Here is a 19100-nt window from a genome sequence, read left to right on the forward strand (position 1 = left end):
AGTTTTTGCTTGGAAGAGGGGAGGGAAGCAGGGGCAGAGGGACAGGAAGTGGTAGGTGCTTGAAAGGAGATGTCTCAGGGATTTCTCAACTACTTTCCCCAAACAAGGAATTCAAAAAAAACCAGCCTGTGCAAGTCTCACTTTCAATGAAATATTCTCCTGCAGGAGAATAGTGAGATGACTGAAGTGCGTAATTTTGTGCAAAGCATAGATGAAGTTGCTAACTGTTCAAAACCCCAAACTCACATGGTATGTCCTATTTATAGCCTAGGAACAGCAATGGCATGTGGAGAATTTAGCAACATCCTCCTTCTTTACAGACTGTACACATTTGGCCTCTCACTGGCAAAACTGTTTTGTGGACTCTGTAGTCTGACTTACTGTTAAATATTACTTGTTTGCTGGATATTTGTTGAAATGGTGTGTCAAAGTCCACTGAAATGATAGGTCAAAGTCAAGCATCCTGGCTATATTGGATTCATCATTTAATGATAGCAAGTTTCATTTTGTTGATATGTATCTTTGAAGGGGGATTTTTCTACATGCCCTGTGCAGAAAATTAAATTACATGCATGCCCTTAGAGGGAGAGCCCTGCAAACCGCACTCCACTAGAGTTACAAGGTTTTGGCTCTTGTATAAAATCTCCAGTTGCTGTTTTCTCCATGATCTGTTTCTGGTAAAAGGGACTGAGAGTGAAGGCATTTTTGTGTGGTAGTTCCCTGATGGACAGTGGGCATGGTGACACAGTGGGGAGCACGACTCAGGCAGGGGAGGTGATGTGCTGCTCTTGTTGGAAATGGCTTCTCTTCCCACTTGTGTGAGTAACAGCTAATGGCACAGACTTCAGTTATAGCCTTGGACCACCATCATGTTTCCCCCCCTCTTCACTTACATAATGTGATTTTTGAGCTAGTACTAGGCTAGATATCCTCTTCATTCATATCATTTCAGTGTTCTTTTTATAATGTTCCTGTTACAGGCTTTTGCCTGGGTCTGGAGGTAGCAGCCTAAAATACATTTTGGGTAGAGCTAATTCTACATAGGGACCTTTTCAAGCAGCTACATGCTCTCTCACAATAGAGCGTTTTAGAGGTTCCTAGCTTTAAAACAATTCCATTTCCTTGAAAAATTGGGAAGAAAGCAGTCTGCAGAGTGCTTAAGCCTGCTGGCTGGTTGAGACCTCAGACTGTAACCTTCCCAAGACTCACTGCTTGCAGTGAATAAACATTCACTGTTCTTTGTGCTCCTGGCAGAGCAGGCTGCCGCTGGGTGAGACACACTGCACCAAGCACAGTTACGTAGGCATACCTTCATTTAAGGAGATTTTGCTGTGATGAGTCTTAATCTAATGGATGAGAGCAGCTCTAACAAGTCCTATTGATAAAGACAAAACATCAATGATAATTCTTAACTTTCTTCTTCAGCTGTCAGAGAAACAGATGTTTGGCCTTATATTTCTGAGCATAATTTGTTCCATTAGTCCAGCATAGCCTGTGTGGCAGCAGTCTTGTCAAACTCCAATATGTATTGAACAGCCATGCCTTTCAGAAGTACAGCAAGTATTAATTAGGCTTTAGAAAATAGTTAAAAGCAGCATGACCTCCAACTGTTAACATTTGTGAAACAGAATTGAAAGTGAAAAATCTTAGTCTTTATTTGCAAAGGTTTGTAGGTGGTTGTTTCAGTTAAAGCATTCAATTCCTACTCTATTGCCCTTGAAAGTAAGTGGTCAAAGAACTCCAGCATAGAGATCATGTATCTTTTTTCAGAAATTAAAGGTTAGGCTGCCATTTATGAAATATTTACCGAATTGTACCAGCTACTGAAAGACTGTATCCTCAGAAGACTTTAACACTGATACACCTCAGAAAGCCTATTTGTTTGTTTAAGGCATGTTTATCTCTGTTCCTAATATATATTAAAGAAGGTTTTCCTAGCAACCATAATACCTGTTCAGAGAGCAAGTGAACTGCATGGCCTTTTGTCTCCATTTACTGCCTTCCTCCTGCCCCTGCCTAACCCAAATTCCTTCCTCAGGAGGTCCCTTTCTTATTCACCAAAATTATTAACGTGTCAGTATTTTTTTCGAGCTCTCTCATTTACATAGGAGAGTTGTAGATTCATTCTTTAGATGGAACAGGAGCCCTGTGCCCCCCGGTGAAAAGACTAAGGAATTTTCCCCTTGTCTCTATCCTTTTTCGTGCAAGCGACCGTAAAGGTCACTCTTTCCTTGTGCTGACATTATCTAGATGGGTTAGAGAGTATTAAGAGCAAGGCTTAGTTTAGCGTCCTTTCCCCTCCCCGCTGGGATTAGATCATGCTTTATCAGAGCAATTGTTCCATCCCCGACATGTGCAGGGCAGATTTCAACTGCAGCATTTTGTGAAACTGATTTTTCATCCATACATTCAGAAGTCATGTTCTGCTCAACTCAGTATCAGTATTAGGCTCTCTGTTAAGCTGAACATTTCTCTTCCCTTATTCACCTGGGATTTCTCCTCTTTAATTTAACATCAAACCAGAGGCTGAGTGTGAGAGTGCTACTAAACAGCCAAGCCCTTAGCTCAGCTCCACCAGCACCAGCTGAGTGGGGAGCCTAGCCAAGCGGTGTCTGTAAGTGCAATGGTACAGGCCCTCATTCTGTGACCTTCAGCTGTAAAGAAGAAATTCTCCTTCTGTTCCTTAAGGATTTTATCATTCATTGAATTGCCCGCCAAGTGTGGGCAGTTTTCGAAATGTGCCATGTTCCTTATGTGTTAGTTGGATGGGATGCTCTTTATTTCTCCAGCAGACCATTGTGCTTCCTTAGGCAGCATTGGAGGCTGCTTCACAAGACCATATTTACCAATTTAAGTGACTTAACACTACAACCTCTTTAAATCAAGTATCCCAGCTGTTGGAATTCAATCTTGTTTCAGCAAAAGCAGATTTTGGACGCAAGCCACGGAAAAATAAGCCTTAGGAAAAATGTGTAACAAAGTTAAAAAGTACTAACCATCTGTGGTGGTGCGCTTGATTAACACGTTAACGTGGTTTGTATTGACCTTTAGTCCAGTGCTGTCCCTCAGTGGCATTGGTTTGTTTCCCATGCCTGCACAGAGAGCGTGCTGTCCTTTCTGTCCTAGGGAACTGAATGAAGCAGCATGAGAAATAATAATACCTACTGGTGTATTTTAATTTGAGGTGAAAATAATTTTGCAGGTGAAAGGAGCATCAGAAGTGTGATTTGAACTGATGAGAGTGATGATAAAACCATATTTTTCTGCATGAAATGCATTCTTTTGCATGCATTTACTGCTCTAATTCAGCTGCACTTTCAGGCTGACCTACATTACAAGAAGCCAACAGTGCAGAGAACAGGAGAATGGCCTTTTGATTGCAGGTTCTGGTACCTGAAATCATTGCCAATTTACTGATCTCTTGGATCCTTCAAGCTCCTGGTTCTACCTATGTGCAACTGATTGAAAATGTGGTGTGAATGTGGAGTGTGGCAGTACCAAACAGTGCTGCACTTTCTTTATGAGAGTATAATCACAGATTCCTGTAATTTCAGATTTCCATCTTGATTATGTAAAATTGAACAGAGCTTTCATAGCAAAGCTAACCAGCTCCACACAGAGTAGTATCTGCGTCTACACCACTTGAATATATGTTGCTTTCCATACTACCAGCTGTGTAACCATCATGCTCTAATAAACTCTGCATTGTTTTTTCTTAATCAGAGGTGATATTTCTTTTCACTCAGCAGTTAGCAGCCTTTTGTTTCTAAATATTAATTTCTGTATAAATCACTTTATCCATATAGGTGCTTTGTGCAGTTTCAGTTCTTTGCTGAATTAAAATATTTTGTAAAAAGAACTCAGCATTTTATTGTTGCTTTTTTACAATAGCTGCACAAGCATTAAAGAAGGAAGATACTTGATTTTCTTACTGCTGTAGCACTGGTTGAAATCTAGTTATTAGGGTTGAAAATTTTTCATGGAGAGACCAGATCTGTGTTTTTAGGAAGCAAGAGAAAATAACTGGCATGCAAGATCACCTGGTTTCCTACCAGTAGAGTACCTCTTCAATTTATGTACCCTGGCATTAGCAGGAGATAGTAAGGTTTATTACAAATTTGGATCCTAACTTACCCAGGAAAAAAATTCACCTATTTGCAATTGAGGACACAAAAAAATACTGTAGCTACAGAGGCACATATGGAAAAATACAGTATCAAGCGACTGTGTCCTCATCATTAAAATATCCTGTCATACAATATATGTTAATCATTAAAGTAGTGATAATTGTTGGGCCACTTTTATCCCTCTTTAATTTATTACAGCAGCAAAAGAAGATTGGAGTTTGATTTGATAAAAGAGCTTTACAGTGTATCACATGGGGAAGTTGAAGCCTGTGGCTCAGATGGATATTTCCAAAAGAATATTGCAAAGCCTTTCACGTGTTTTCTGAATGAACGCAATCACAACTTCTTTGCTAAACCATGAAGAAAGGAAATAGGAAAACCATGTAAAAAAGTCACACAGCAAGCTCTCCAAATAAGCACTTTGTTTGGCACTCTATCCCCACATCACTTATCACTGTCTGTAGTCCAAAAGAGCTCCTTACACTGGTTCTTAGGAGGAGATAATACAAAGTTGCATTGATTTTTGTTGCATTTTAATGTACTCTTGTGATTTCTGAAGTGTTTAGGAGACAAACCAGCATTTCACAAAGAAAATATTGTCCTGTCTGGCTGCCTCAGAAAAGTCACAGAAGAGCGTGGAGAGCTGCTTGAAGAGAATGTCACTGTAACACTCAACACTAAAACATTTTAGAAAGCAGATATTGTTTCAGTCTTTGTATTGAAGACACTGTATAATGCACTGTGAGAGGAACAGGCCAGGTTTTGCTTTTTGGGTGCAAGTAGGGTTGTGAATGGAACTATTCGAGGTAGTGTCAGTGTGTGCCTGACATGTCTTAAATTCAAAATCTGGCCACAGGATTTGAGGGGTTTTGTTGGGTTGGGTTTTTTCCTGAAAATTGAATTTTATTTTATTAAGAGAAAACTTCTAAATTTTTTGTGCAACATTTCCCTTAGTAGTTTAAGAATCTTTAGATGTCAGTATAAAAGAGTGTATGAAAAAGGAAGGCCTTTTTGCATGGAAGCAAGAAGACAACACTTAGGGTTTGGATTTGGGATTTTTTTTTTGTGCTTTGTTTTTTTTTTTAATCAAAATGTATATTTTCTGTAAGTAATGTGAGTAGAAACACTTTCTTTCCTTGAGTTCCACATCATCATCTTCACCCCTTCTCCCCTCCATTACTAGGATCTTTTTGAACTTTTTTTCCTGCTACTGCTTTCTCTTAGCTCACCCAAATAGGTAGTTTCTAAAACACAGATGTTTGGCCCATTTCTTTAGACTGCTTTGTGCAAAGGCTCCCTCTGTCACATTCTTCTCCCTCCTGTGCCAAGGGGGGTTCACCACATATTTGGACTTAGATGGGGTGGCAGCTGCCTGCTGAGAGAGGGAGGGAGGGAGTGCAGGAGCCATTGTGAGACAGGAGCTGCCACAGCGGTTTGGGCTGCCAGTCCCACCTGGGATGGGGTAGGATGGTGGCACCTGTCTGAGCACCTGTTGTGTGGTAGGGGACATGGGCTGTGAGGGATAGATGCTATCACCTTTTACAACTTTTGTTGCTTTTCTGGTTCATTATGAAGTGCAACACTTGGGGTCTTAAAGAAAATGAGTTCTGCAAAGACTTACTGTTGCTAGCAAGCATGGGGCAATACCTCTGCTGGCTAGGAGTTTTGTCTCTGGACAGGGTGTCTGTCTGGAACCACAGAGGTTCAGCTGACTTCTGTGTCTTTGCAGTGTTTGGGATTGGCTCCATCTGTTATGCAGGTGGTGACTGTGTTCTTCAAAAGGGTGAGGTGAATGAAAGCAGCTGCTCCCTTGAAGGTTTGCCAGAGTCAATCTCCTAACAAATCCATCATTTGCTTCCTTCTTAATTGCAAATAAGACAATCAGAGAGGCTGGCCAAGACAGTAGGTGAAGGGAGAGAAGATGACTGACATCAGCAAGGATGGTATGGATTAGCCAGTAAACCATCGCAAATAAGGTTTTGCTACTAAAACTGCTTGATGTATGGTGGGCCTGATGGTCAGATTGAAGAGAAGAGTGGAAAGGGTTGAACAAAACACTGGTTTAATGCTGAAGCAGGGGGAGGAGGAGCAAATGAAGTACAGGACATCTCCAAAAGAATATGAAAGCCAAAGAAATGGAAGGTTGATAGTGCTAACAAAGCCAGGAGACCAAAAGCATCAAAAGCTGTCTTGAAACTTGGCTGGAGTGATTGTAAAAGCCCACAATGAGGAAACTTCCAGATTTTCTTAAACCATGAAACTTCTTAGTTGTTTGATCCTTTCCTTTCCCTTCCCACCACCGCTACTGATGCTTCAGAAGAATGTTGATCTGACTCGGAAGGATTTCCTCCCACTTGTTTCTGTAGGCATTTTTTGTTGCATCAAACAAAGAAAGGCACTGGCAGCACGTTGGTTGGGTCCTGCTAGTAGCACACCCACATTTTATTCCTTCTAAAAGAGCTGATTGCCCAAACACTTGCACTTTTGTAGATGAAGAATTCAGCCAAAGAGAAAATATGCTAATAATTTTCTAAGCTGCTAATAACTATAGTTTACTAAAGTGCAGCAGCATTGTAGAAGTGACACTAATTGCCCTGTTGCATCTTGACTTAGACAAAAATGAACACACATTCAGAGACAGTGTAAATGTAGCAGCAACTTCTGGAAAATCTGGGTCTAGATGAGTAGTTTAAGGGCATCACTGTGAATGCCTTGTGACTGACTACCATTAGGTTTGAATGCAGCCCTTTTCCCATTCACAGGTCTTTGTAATGGTGCAGGCTTTGAAAAGCCTTCTCCCTGTAGGTGGCAAATACAAAGCTGCTGATGCAGGCTTATCAGTGAGGAGCAAAAGCAGCTCCCTGGAAAGCTCTCCTCCTTCCACCAAGCAGCTGAGGCATGGGGGTCTGTGTGTACCCCACTGCCCTCCTCCTCCCACCCATGGTGGCTCGTCCCAACATGTGCCATTTCCTGCACCCATTCAGTTGACCTGGGCAGGTGCTGTGGCCTGGACTGTCTTGAAAAGCTTTGTTTTGCCATCTGCTTCTGTCCTTAGCTATCTCAGTTCTCTTCTTCAAGTAATACATCAGTAGATTGATTTCTGCTCCCCGCAGGAGTGTCTGGAGCATAATTTTTATTGCCACAACCTCACAAAGTTGTCCCCAGGTTCTGGCAGAATGTTTTGAGGAAAATAAATGGGTGGTTCCTTTGAGTGTATTTTTTTTCCTCTCCTAGCAATCCTCACTGGCTCCTCTGCCATGCTTGGAGTCCTCGCCAGAAAGGCTCCTCCAATAAGAAGCAGTGTTTTCTCGTAGGTTTTACTGCATAATTGTCTATTTTGCTACATAATTACCTGTCCCACACTAATTGCATAGACAACATGCACTTCCAGAATTACATGCTGTCACAAGTGCACGTCCTGATTAGGCTGTTACATGCATGTGCCTTAATTGTGAGTTATGGATTGCAGCTGTGGTGAGAGGGTGGGCTCTTACTTGCTAAGAGGTTTAGGCAAAAAACTACCTGTGGTTCTCTTACCGAACTTGAATATCCAAATATTATGTGAACTGGAGTGGTTCACACAGCGCAGAGGTGGAAACAGACCTGCTTCAGTGAATGCAGTCTCTGGGACAATCAGGTATATTTCCAGCTCCATGGTGTGCAGGTACAAGAAGCACAGGAGCAAGAGCTCCTTCAGCTCTGCAAGGAGATGTGTTTTGGTGGCAGGAGAACACATCTTCATTAACTGATTTTCTGTCCATTCAGGATATGATTTTGAAGCTAAAGAGGACGTAGTTAGCTACCAATGTCACTAGTGGCTTTGATCTATCAGATTATAAGCAAATATTAGTGGGAGCATAATTTCATACCCATGGTTTGTGTGAAAGGGGACAGCCATCAGTCCTGGACTTTGCACAGACTGCTCTAGGGGCCACCATACTCATTTTTGCACCAGCAAGTCGAGCAGGGAAGATGTAACCCCAAATATCAAAAAGGTATTGCAGTCTTAAATCCTGTCACCTGAGTACCTGTTGTGTACATGGAGCTCTGCGAGCAAATCAAGAGCAATACCCTTTCATTTTAAAAGAAGCTGTTATCTATGATTCTTTCATTCCATCTGTGCCTACTGTACAGAGTAAGCACTTTTTATGCTTTATATTTGTTTGCAGAGCATCTGATTTCTTGAATATATCATTAACAGGACTAAAGAAGAAACTGACCACATTTCAATATTTAAATGATAAAAAATGCAATATCCTTTAAGAAAAGAACTGCTGTGAACTTCAGCTGGAATATTTCTAAGTTCAACAGAAAGTGAAGAAGTGAAGCAAGTAAAACCAGTTTGAAGTTTGTCAAGTAAAATATGTAGACAAAAGCAGGTTGTTTGTTTTTAAAGATTTTTTTCCTCTGGTGTTTAAGCACAGTTAGGAAGAAAGTATCTGATGGCTGAAGCCTGCATTGTCTTCAACTGTGTACAACTATGTAATTAGACAGAAAGCTTTTCAGAGTGTTTTTAGAAAGAGCTCTTCTGGGTGACTGGCTGTAATTCATTAAGGTGTGTCAAATGCATTTGGCTGCCAGTATAAATCCAGTGACAATATGATTGTTCAGGTCACTGATAAGTGCCATTGTGCTCCTTGTTCATCATCTTCTGCTGTGGTGTGTGTTAATAGCATGCTGGATAAGGGACAGCAAGGCAGGGGTGACTACCTGACAATGGTGCTCTTGTTGGTGGCCACTGAGTTCACAGGGTTTGATCAGTGCCATTTGCTTTCAAAGTCAACGCCTCACACATAGAAACACATGTGCAAAGCAGGCAGAGAGCTCAGATACTGCCTTTCTCTTTTAAAATGTGAGTCAAAGGGAATAATGTATCACTTTTGGTTTTCATTATTTAGGAAGTTAGCAAGTGCTTTTTAAAGAACCATGTTTAAAATGTCCTCTTTAGTTTTGGTGTTGTGGATTGGTTTTGCCTTTTAGCAGTATAGAATTATTGAGAAGTTAATTGACGTGTTACCAACTTAATCAGAAGTTCCTTCAGACTTTACTCTCAATAAGTTCATTAGGCTTCTTGACCAGTAAAATTTGCCTATATATGAGCATAAATAGTATTTATGTCAATAAGCTTGTGACCAGAGGCAACACATCAGGGAGAAACATGAATCCAGTAGATCTGCACTACAGATCAAAGTGGAAGGGAGGATACCATGACTATGGTCCCTGTCATGCTCTTTGTGGTGTTTTTCATGCTATGGGAGTTACAGATGCTTCCTGTCTCCCAAGTGCAATTGTGTGTAGGTTTCCATGTGGGATGGAGGAAGACCCCATGTCTTTCCAGCACCATGTAATTCTGCTCCATGTTTTATGACCAGGATTGAGCATTGAGAATTGAACATTCCCTACCATTGCCACATCATTTTTCCTAACCTGGTGTGAGTGACCAACTCTTTCAGCATATGAGTATCGTTTCTGCAAAGCACAGGCAGTAATACTTTTCATCAGTAGAAGCATTATGAGATTTCACTTAGGCGTGGAAAGCATTTTTGGAGTACCAAGATGATAGGCGTTGTGTACTGCATGTGCAAATCATTGAGGAATCTAAACTGCCAAGTTACTGTTAACTTAGAAATTCAAAGTTTATTCCTAGTCACAGACCAAGACACAGGCATGAAATAATGACAAAGTGAGGATGGTAAGCAAGTGGGAGATTCTTAAATGAAAGTTTGTTGTTGTTTTAGTACCTTTTCCAGCTTATGGTAAGGTAACTCCCTACTTTTTGTGTTAATGGCTTGCCTTGCTTTCCCATGCTCTGAGGGAATGCTTTAATCTCAACTTTAAGAAGTGCTAGGATTTGTTTTCCAGATGGTGTTTGCTCTGCAAAAAATTAGGTGTTCATTTTTTAAGACTTCATAATTTTTCTCTCTTTTATTTTAGAAATCTTCCAGAATCCCTGAGGATGACATCAGGTTAAGAAAAAACAGAGACCAAAACTGTGCCAATTTCTTGGAGCCATCTACTGTGCTTGCTACAAAGGAAGAGAAAATGGAAATTGAAGTTCCAGTTTCTGAACATAAAAGCATCACCACAGTGGCTTCACCACATCCCACAGACAATCCAACCCACTTCTTTTCGCCTGCTTCCAGCCGAAATGGACTTAGGGACAGGCATGAATCTCTGGACAGTGAAGTTGCTAAAGAGATCAGATACCTAGATGAAGTGCTGGAGGCAAATTGTTGCGATTCTGCTGCAGACAGTACATTTAATGGGACATCCTCCCCTGAACCAAGTGCAGTCTCCGTTATGGATGGTTCAGGAGCATCTGCTAATGTCAATAAAGAGTCAGTATCTAGTGAAAGGGAAGAAAATGTAGCAGACAAGCAGGTATCCTTGGAGGTTGAGACATGTGAAGCTAATATAACAGATGAGAATCTGAAATCCAATGGCCATTCCGTGGGTGGTCTGAAAGAAGACACTAAGGAGAGTCTGAAGGTGCCAGGAAGTCCCACTTCTTCCAACAGTTCCAGAAGATCCTCTAAGGATGGAGAGACAACTCTTACAACCCTTAAGAAAGAAGCAAAGTTTGAACTGCGAGCCTTCCATGAAGATAAAAAGCCCTCAAAGCTCTTTGAAGATGAGGAAGAGAAAGAAAAATACAGAGTCCGCAAAGTGAGACCATCAGAGGAAATGATCGAACTTGAAAAAGAAAGAAGGGAACTCATTAAAAGCCAGGCTGTCAAGAAGAACCCCAACATTGCTGCCAAATGGTGGAACCCTCCTCAGGAGAAGCCCCTGGAGGATCAACTGGATGAAGAGCATCTGGAGTCTCACAAGAAGTACAAGGAACGTAAGGAGAGGCAGCAGCAGCAAGGTGCAGCACCAACATCCCCCAAACAGGTCAGCTGCTCCTCTGTATCCCCAGAGCCTGTCAATATCAAGAAAGAAGATATTGTCACAGAGCAAATTGACTTCTCAGCTGCCAGGAAGCAGTTCCAGCTGATGGAGAATTCAGGTCCATCTCAGGGTCAGGCCCCACCAAGGCGGTCAGTAACACCCAAAATGTTCTCTGTCAAACCCTTCTACAAAAGCCTCAATTCTCCATATGTGGACAGGCCGATGTCGTCCGTGACAAGACCCGTTTCAGTGTGTGGGCAAACTGGACAGCTTGAGGGTAACAACGCCACGGTCGTCAAAGCACAGAAGGTCTCCTGTAGCTCAGAAGATGACAAAAGCACTCAGAATACCACAGCTGACACAGCACGAGACTTACCTTGCAGTGATAGCCCCAGAGCTGGACCAGCCTCAAAACTGTGGGCAGAGGATGGAGAATTCATGAGTGCAAGGGCAGTCTTCACAATGGTCAAGGACGATGGACAGGGAATTCTAGATCACTTCCCAAAGTCAGGAAGCGCCTCTTCGCCGCCAGAGGAGCTTGACTCCGGTTTGGATGACTTGTCTGTCAGGTCTCAGGATACCACGGTCTTGGAGACCCTTTCCAATGACTTCAGCATGGATAACGTAAGTGACAGCGGTGCCTCCAATGAGACCATGAGCGCCCTGCAGGAAAGCTCTCTAGCGGATTTCTCTCTGCCGCAGACCCCACAGGCTGAAACTCCAGCAGAGTGCAGGGCTGAAGGCATCTCCAAGTCTTTCAGTGACCCAGGCTGTGATTCACCCTCCTCTGCCTTGGCAGATTCCATGCTGATGGATGACCAGCTGGACTACCAGGCTGGCCTGCTAGTTCAAAACGCCATCCAACAAGCCATAGCTGAGCAGGTGGAGAAAGGAAACCCAAAGGAAGAAGGAATCCCAGCAGAGAAAGAGGCCTCAGCCAAAGAGCAGCCAGCCAGCACTGGGCCAGGTCCAGCCTCCAAGGAGCATCAAAACCCAACGTTTGAGCCACCCCAGGTGTCTTCACCAGTTCAAGAGAAAAGGGACACCATACCAAAGACTTCAAAAGAGGAAGACTCAGGACTCAGGGAAGGGAAGAGTTTGCAGCAGTCACCCATGTACTCAGCCAGCCAGCCATTTCTTGTGGAAGAAAACAGGCATGAAGTCAGCTATTTCAGCAAGTATTCAGAGGCAGCAGAGCTTCGGAGCACTGCCTCCATCCTGGCCACACAGGAGCCTGAAGTGACTGTGGGCCCTTTCAAGTTGCGGTCAAGGAAACAGCGGACTTTGTCCATGATTGAAGAAGAGATCAGAGCTGCCCAGGAACGAGAAGAGGAGCTGAAGAGGCAGCGGCAGGGTTTGCAAATGGCACCAAGCCCTGTTACAAAGAGTGCACCACCCATGCCCACCAGAACCGTGTCTTACAAAACTGCACCAGGTAAGAGCTCAAAGTGTCAGAGCAGAAGTGAAACGTGACTGAAGGGTCAGGTATGGTTTAGTTTTATGTAATTTTTTAATGAAAATACTGTTTTGCAGGGATGGGAGGGCAGATGACTTCACCTGCCTGGAAACTGCATGGGACAGCTTAATTTTCTGGCTGTGAGCACACCTGCAGAAGGTTCTGGGTTTTCACAAATACAGTGCAGAGATGCTGATCATCCTTACTAAACCCTGTTCTGTATTCACCCATTGCCACATGGTAGCATGACGTGTCCATCACTGTGCTGCTCAGACCACCCACTGAAATTTAGGATCATTTCAAGGAAGCACAGCAGCAGTTTTTACAGCTGTGTGGCTGTTTGAAAGACAAACATCCAAGACTGTGCTTAATAGGTTTCCTGTTCTCTTGCACGCCATTAGGGAAGTGCAGAATAAGTGGAGATGTGCAGATTTTGGGGTATGAATTAGATATCTTTTTCTCTGTGTTTTGCTTTCTGTTTTGAGATCTTGGTCTTAATGAGCTTCGTCTTGTAAAATTATATCCAGAGTTATGAGTTGCTGTGTATTTTAGCTGGTGTTATTCACTACTGAATTAAACAAGCAACACAAACAAATAGTTCAATAGATTCAGTGGAAGTCCTCTTGACCAATCAGTTTCTGCATTCTTTTTCTGACATTCACAGCAATTACAGCATATCTGTCTCTCCATTCCCCTTCTCAAGAAATAATGTCAAACACTGATGCCTTCTAAATATAATACAGAAAAAAATACATTTTAAAAAAACCCCAGAAACACACTATTTCTGTGTAGTGATTTTTATTAAGCATATACCTGCATATGCTTTGCAAGTGCCTGTAGGGTTTATTAACAGTGGTCATTGTGAAAAAGTATTGATTCTACCAAAAGTACTTAAGTGCTGTCTTTATTTCCACTGGTGTAAATACCAGTCAGTGGTAGTAATTTTCTTTTGAAAGTCATGGTAAGTTTGAATCAGAAGTAGATTTAGCCCATTATTCAGTATGATTGTGAACTTGGAGTTTTATGGAGCACATAAATAGAGAATACTTAATTTAGTTTCTTCTGCAAAGAGAATGATCTTAACATGTATTTTTTTGAAAAAATGTAGCAAATACCAGTCTTTTTTTTGAAGTGCTATTGGTATAACTCCTAGTATAGCATTTTCCATAAGGATCCTCTCTAATCTGAGGTGTTCTGAGAAATGTAGCAAATACCAGCCTTTTCTTTGAAGTGCTATTGGTATAACTCCTAGTATAGCATTTTCCATAAGGATCCTCTCTAATCTGAGGTGTTCTGAGAAATATCTGACAAGACATGAGATACAGGGCACTACAGACTTCAGTTAGGAGGACTTGTTTCATAAGGTGTGCTCATGACTGTGTTCAAAAACAGCGTCATCTGTAGTGAAAGTGCTCAAAATGGGGTAGATAATGATTGTATTTTACTCAGAAGTGATGTTGGATGGGCTGCTGACACTAATGCTTGTTTTAACAGAGCTTCTGGGAAAACAACGTACTTCTGCTTTCTCTACACAACAAGGCATTTACTTTTTGTCTGTAAAAATGTTTGTCGTAAATTGCATTCTAGAGAAAATTATAAACTTCTGTTTATAATGAATCATTCCAGACAGTTTCCTTTAAATGTCCAACTGCCATATGTTCAAGAAAGAAAATTGGGATCTCTTAGCCGATGACTCAAGCTACTGCAATTTGCAGCCGATGACAAGGCAAAGAAATAATTTCTAGGAAAAGATGAATATGTGTCAGTGTTTAAGACTATCATTTATCAAAAAAACCCACAAAGAACATTGGCAAAGTTCTTCTTAGTTCTTCTACTTTTAGTGCTTCCTGAACAGCAGATGTGCTCAGCATAGCTCTCACCTGCAGATGTGCTCAGCATAGCTCTCAGCTGCAGGACCCTTAGCATTGGAAGGTGTATAAACCTCACCTCTCATAAAGTTCATCTCCTCCTTGCTGTCCCTTTAGCCAGCTGTATTGCTGTTAACACCAGCAGGCATCCTTAGAAATAGGGTGGAGGAATACCATGTAATCTCTTGCGAGATTGCAGCAACTTCCCTTTTAAAGTTACAGGATCTTTTCAATATTTGTGAAAAAAGTCAAAATATAATTTAGCAGAGTCACAAACATCAGGCTGTTAGGATAGACAGAGCAGAGGTGACACACGCATCAGAAAAGAAAACCTGCTTCTGCTGGGGCCAGTAAGAAATATGCTGTAGAATAGGTCTGGTACTGTAGTATGTATATCTAGTTTCACAAAGAAAAATAATAGCAATTCTACTACTGATGATAATAACAAAAAAGAAACAGAGGTATATCTGTCAGCAAATTGCCTTTTCCAAGGAAAGAACTGGCACTAACATCAGGATACCTCAGCAGGAAGGGATTAAGGGGTCAAGTATAAATTTGAAAAATCTGTTTCTAATCCTTAAGTGTGGAAGTGCATACTTACTGTTTTGAGAAGGCATAATAATAAACTTAATTAGCAATGGCCTAAAAATCAGGCTGTATTTTGGTGGTGGTCTGGGCAGAGTAGCTTTTTTAGGACTCTTGGTGTTCCCTGACTACTTATTACTGCTGCTCCCCTTCTCTGCTTTGAACTGGGTGGGTACTGACATAGGTAACAGAAAGACAAACCATGAAAAGGGACTGCAGTGAACTGCAGTGTAATTTAACTGAAGAGTGTGGCAGATTAACACAGTTCATGTAGGTGCATTTGTGCAATAACCGCTAATTACTTTAGATAGCAAACAGTCTGGCTTTACTCACCCTGACATGCAACTTCATAGAACTGATGGTAACACTCAGTTTGTCTGCCAATCACTCAGCACAATCCAAAAGGTCTTTTAGTAATAAACTTCTGTACTGCTAACAATTATCCTTTAAAATTGTTTGTTGATGCTTTGAAACAACCTTTTAACCAATCTCAGACCACTGAATTGAGACGCAGAGTAATTTCAGTGGAATGTGTACACTCTTCTCCAGGGCACTCCTGGAAAGGTGAAGATGAAGAGCCTATGTGAATTTTTCCCAGAAAAGTTGGGTTTTCTGCATGAGGAGACTCAAGAAAGACCAAAGTGCCAGAGTATTGATGTATGGGTAGTCACCCTGGATCCCAAAATATTTCTGGAGCACTATTTAAAACTGAATGTCTCCTGTGTTGTTTTGCTGGAGCTCCTGCTGCACTTGGCATGGTGTGAGCAGCTGCACAGCAAGACAGTGGTTTCCTCCAACAACGTGCAGGTGATACAGCATCTCTCCTGGGCAGAGGAGAGGGGCTGTCTGATAGTTTATTTGAGCAGGATGATGAGCGTGTGACATGAGATGAATCCAGCATAAGCATGGTTATGTAATTCCCATGGTTTTTGTTATTCCTTTTATTAGAAGTAACTTTGACTATGTAGGACTTATATCTAAGTTCCTGTAGTGCCTGACTCTGAGTAGTCCTGTTCCTCAAAAGGAGGTGTGAGAATCACTACAGGGGAGGTTTTGGTTCAGTGAAGGCTTTTCATCTGGAGCCAAACCCTTTGTCAATATCTGCTGTCTCAGGCTGAGAGATGGGGAGTACCTAGCAGAGAAATCATGCCTGAGAGGTACTTTGGGAAGCTGCCACATCTGCCTTTTTGGTGCTTGTCACTAAAGTATTGCCAGGTGAGGCATAAGGCACATTGTGGTTGGGTGCAGGCACTCAAACACTTGCACAGGCATCAAGGAGAACTGCCCCCCATGCTCATCTTCTATTGCCCTCAGCTGATGAACTAAATGAGAGAACTTCAGTGGGTGTTGTAAGCTTAGTGGGGAAGTTGCAGCTCAGACACACAAGCAGTCAGATACCTCTAAATTGTCAGTAACTGTGAGGGATATGTATGTGCTGTCCTTTTCTTTCTTCTCTCTACTTTCTTACCCTGAGTGGCAGCTGTGGAGCTTAAGCCTCTGTCAGAGAAACCACTTCAGCTTCAAAACCATTTTCCAATTCAATTTTTCTCTAATAAAGACCTATGTTTAGGAAGCTTCCCAGGTTCAGCCAAAGCCTGAAGATACTTTTTGTGTAATGGGAAGAGGAGCAGAAACTTAGGGCAAGATATTCTGTGGTCGTTGCAAAATTTTTAATGCCTTGTATGCATGTGCAGAATAAGGATCAGATATAATACATATGTATGAACTCCCTCTTAAAATCAGAATTATGAGAAAGCCTAAAGTAGAAATGTTCATGGAAGATGCTGTTTCCTTACCCTTTTATAGGCACTGGTATGAAAATAAGAAAGTTAATGATTTTCTCCAGGGATTTCTCTGGAGTGCTCATCAGTCATCCCCAGAATACTTCCAGGAGTGCCTTAACAACATACTAACCCAGTTCATTTGTCCTTTGCTTTCTTACTCCCTCCCTAGTGGAGGATGTCTATGAAGTGAGAGAATCTTTGAGACACACTTTATTTACTGTTTCCTTGTTTGTGGTTTTGCATATTTGCATTGTTCACCTGGTGCCCAAGAAGAGCAGAGAAGCCCACATTTCACCAGGAGTGGTAATGAGGCTGTGTGTTACTAGAGGAATCTTTTTTTTTTTTTTTTATGTACTTAGGCAATCCCCTGAGTCCAGCACAGACTGGTTTCCTGCTGAAATGTCTTACTTTGAAAATTCGTCTCTGCTATGCAAATGTCTTAAAAAATTTTCACCAGCATCTCTAAGTAAATGTGCGTTTATAGATTTGGGATGCTGTAGCCTTCATATAAATACAGATATGTATAATATGTGTACATATATTGTGTATATATATATATATATATATATATATATATATATATATATATATATATATATGTACGTGCAATACAAAGCTTGGAGTCAATGATTTCTTGAAGGTCTTTTCCAACATTAATGTTTTTCTCATCTGTGATAATCGAAATTGATGGGCCTTGCGTCCAGGGCAAACAGCCCTCCATGAAGATTTCCCCTTTCTTAAATGGAAATCCCCAAAACCTACAATTTGCATTGTTTTCCAGGTGAAAGGGAATGAAAGGATCTCTTTTCAGCCATTAGGCTTGTTTGTAGATTTGAGCATCTTGTGGTGTGTGTATGTATCCCTGGAGAAGGTACAAGTTTGGCAGATATCTGAGAAGCCTCATTCTTCCCCCATTACGTACATCCATCCAAGGCAATTACTAGTGTAAGGATGAAGTCCTTAATCACCAAGATATCTGACCCTTAATCAGGCCTTTCATTTTCACCACACTTTTTTACCCAGTGGGCCTAATTGGCAGGGTGTCAGTAGTTTCAAGTCTCTGCTGCTGATCAGTCTAAGCTTCACACATGGGTGCAGCTGGGCAGCTCAGGACCTATTGTTGGTCTCTGCTTTGGCAGCACAACTCCTCTTTATCTGTGGAGCAAGTTTTGATGCAACCCAGAGAAGAGCCTGTGCTCATAGAAGCTCCCCCTTCAGTCTCTGGTAGAGTGTTATAAAAAGGATGGATTCCTATCCTCATCACTGCCCAATTCATTAAGCTTAAATTAAGCTAAAATTAAGCTTAAATTAATGAGAAACTAATCATGCTGGGTTTTTTAACACTGATCAGAAATGGAAAACCCTGGCAGGGGAAGTTCTTGTAAAAATACCTCTGGAGTGTTGGCTCACTTCTACTTTCAAGAATAAATCGTGTTGATTTTTACAGGAGATTTCAAGGTTGCCCTCTAGTGGCTGCAACTGTCATGACGCTTTTTGAAGAACCAGCTAGGGTTTTCATATGTTTTATCAACAAGTTTCCTAAAAATCAGCATGATCCTTCTGATTATTTCATTTATTTTTAAGGGGTTTGCAGTGGGTATTTTTCTCTTTTCATGGTATTTTTTTTACATTCATTGAAGTGTCTTATTTGAAAGAGTTGATGATGGTCCGATGGAAAAGGAAACGTGATTTTGGTTCAGCATTTCTTTCTCCCGTCACAGCTGAGAACCCCCACATATCATTCCCATGACCTGCCACTGTCGTCCTCATTCTTCCCAGCAGGATGATGGGTGGTTCACCCCAAGTCAGCGCCTGATGATGAGAAAGTCAGGCTGTCCTTCCCAAAGAAGTATGGGTTGTCCACCTGTGAGTCCTCCTGCAGCTTACAGGCTTGTCCTGGAGTGCCTTTTACCTGCCTTTGGGGTCACTGTGCTCAAAACAGTAACCTTCCATGGGATGCAATGGACTCTGCCAGAGAGCAAAATGAGTTCTCTTTGGCTTTCCTTCAACCAGGAGGGAATCAAAGGCCCTATCTGAACCAAGAGTTTATAGGACAGAAACCTGATCCTCCTCTGCCACAGAAGCACTCTTTGCAACCTGCAGGAAAATGCTGCAGGGAAGAGCAGCACTGAGGATCGACCCAAAGCCCTTCTTGCTTACAAAGCAGATAAAAAGCACTGGAAAAAGAGAAGGCAGCTGTGTTTAACAAGATGCCTTCTTTGGATGTCTTGTGCATGGTCCCTGTGTTGCACTGGCTGAGCAAGAAAAAAATCGTCTTGTGGTTTTCCAGAATCTTACAAACATTTTCAAATCACAGAAATGTATCCTGTAGGAGGAAACAGGTATTTCAAACAGGTACTTTTGTAAACGGTGGTTTTGTAAAAAGATT

The 19100-nt window shown here is 41.7% G+C and overlaps 1 protein-coding gene across 4 annotated transcripts in view; it reads left to right on the plus strand.

Annotated features, from left to right (window-relative positions):
• The window catches only part of LOC143691860 (PALM2-AKAP2 fusion protein-like), a 107761-nt gene that overhangs the window by 75238 nt on the left and 13423 nt on the right, over positions 1-19100 (plus strand). For all 4 annotated transcript variants that reach the window (XM_077171773.1, XM_077171774.1, XM_077171775.1 and 1 more), the window contains exon 2: positions 10062-12453. In XM_077171773.1, coding sequence (XP_077027888.1) covers positions 10062-12453 — 2392 coding nt within the window. The remainder of the gene's footprint in view (positions 1-10061; positions 12454-19100) is intronic.

The sequence above is a fragment of the Agelaius phoeniceus genome, chromosome Z (assembly GCF_051311805.1).
Source record: "Agelaius phoeniceus isolate bAgePho1 chromosome Z, bAgePho1.hap1, whole genome shotgun sequence".
Lineage (NCBI taxonomy): Eukaryota > Metazoa > Chordata > Aves > Passeriformes > Icteridae > Agelaius > Agelaius phoeniceus.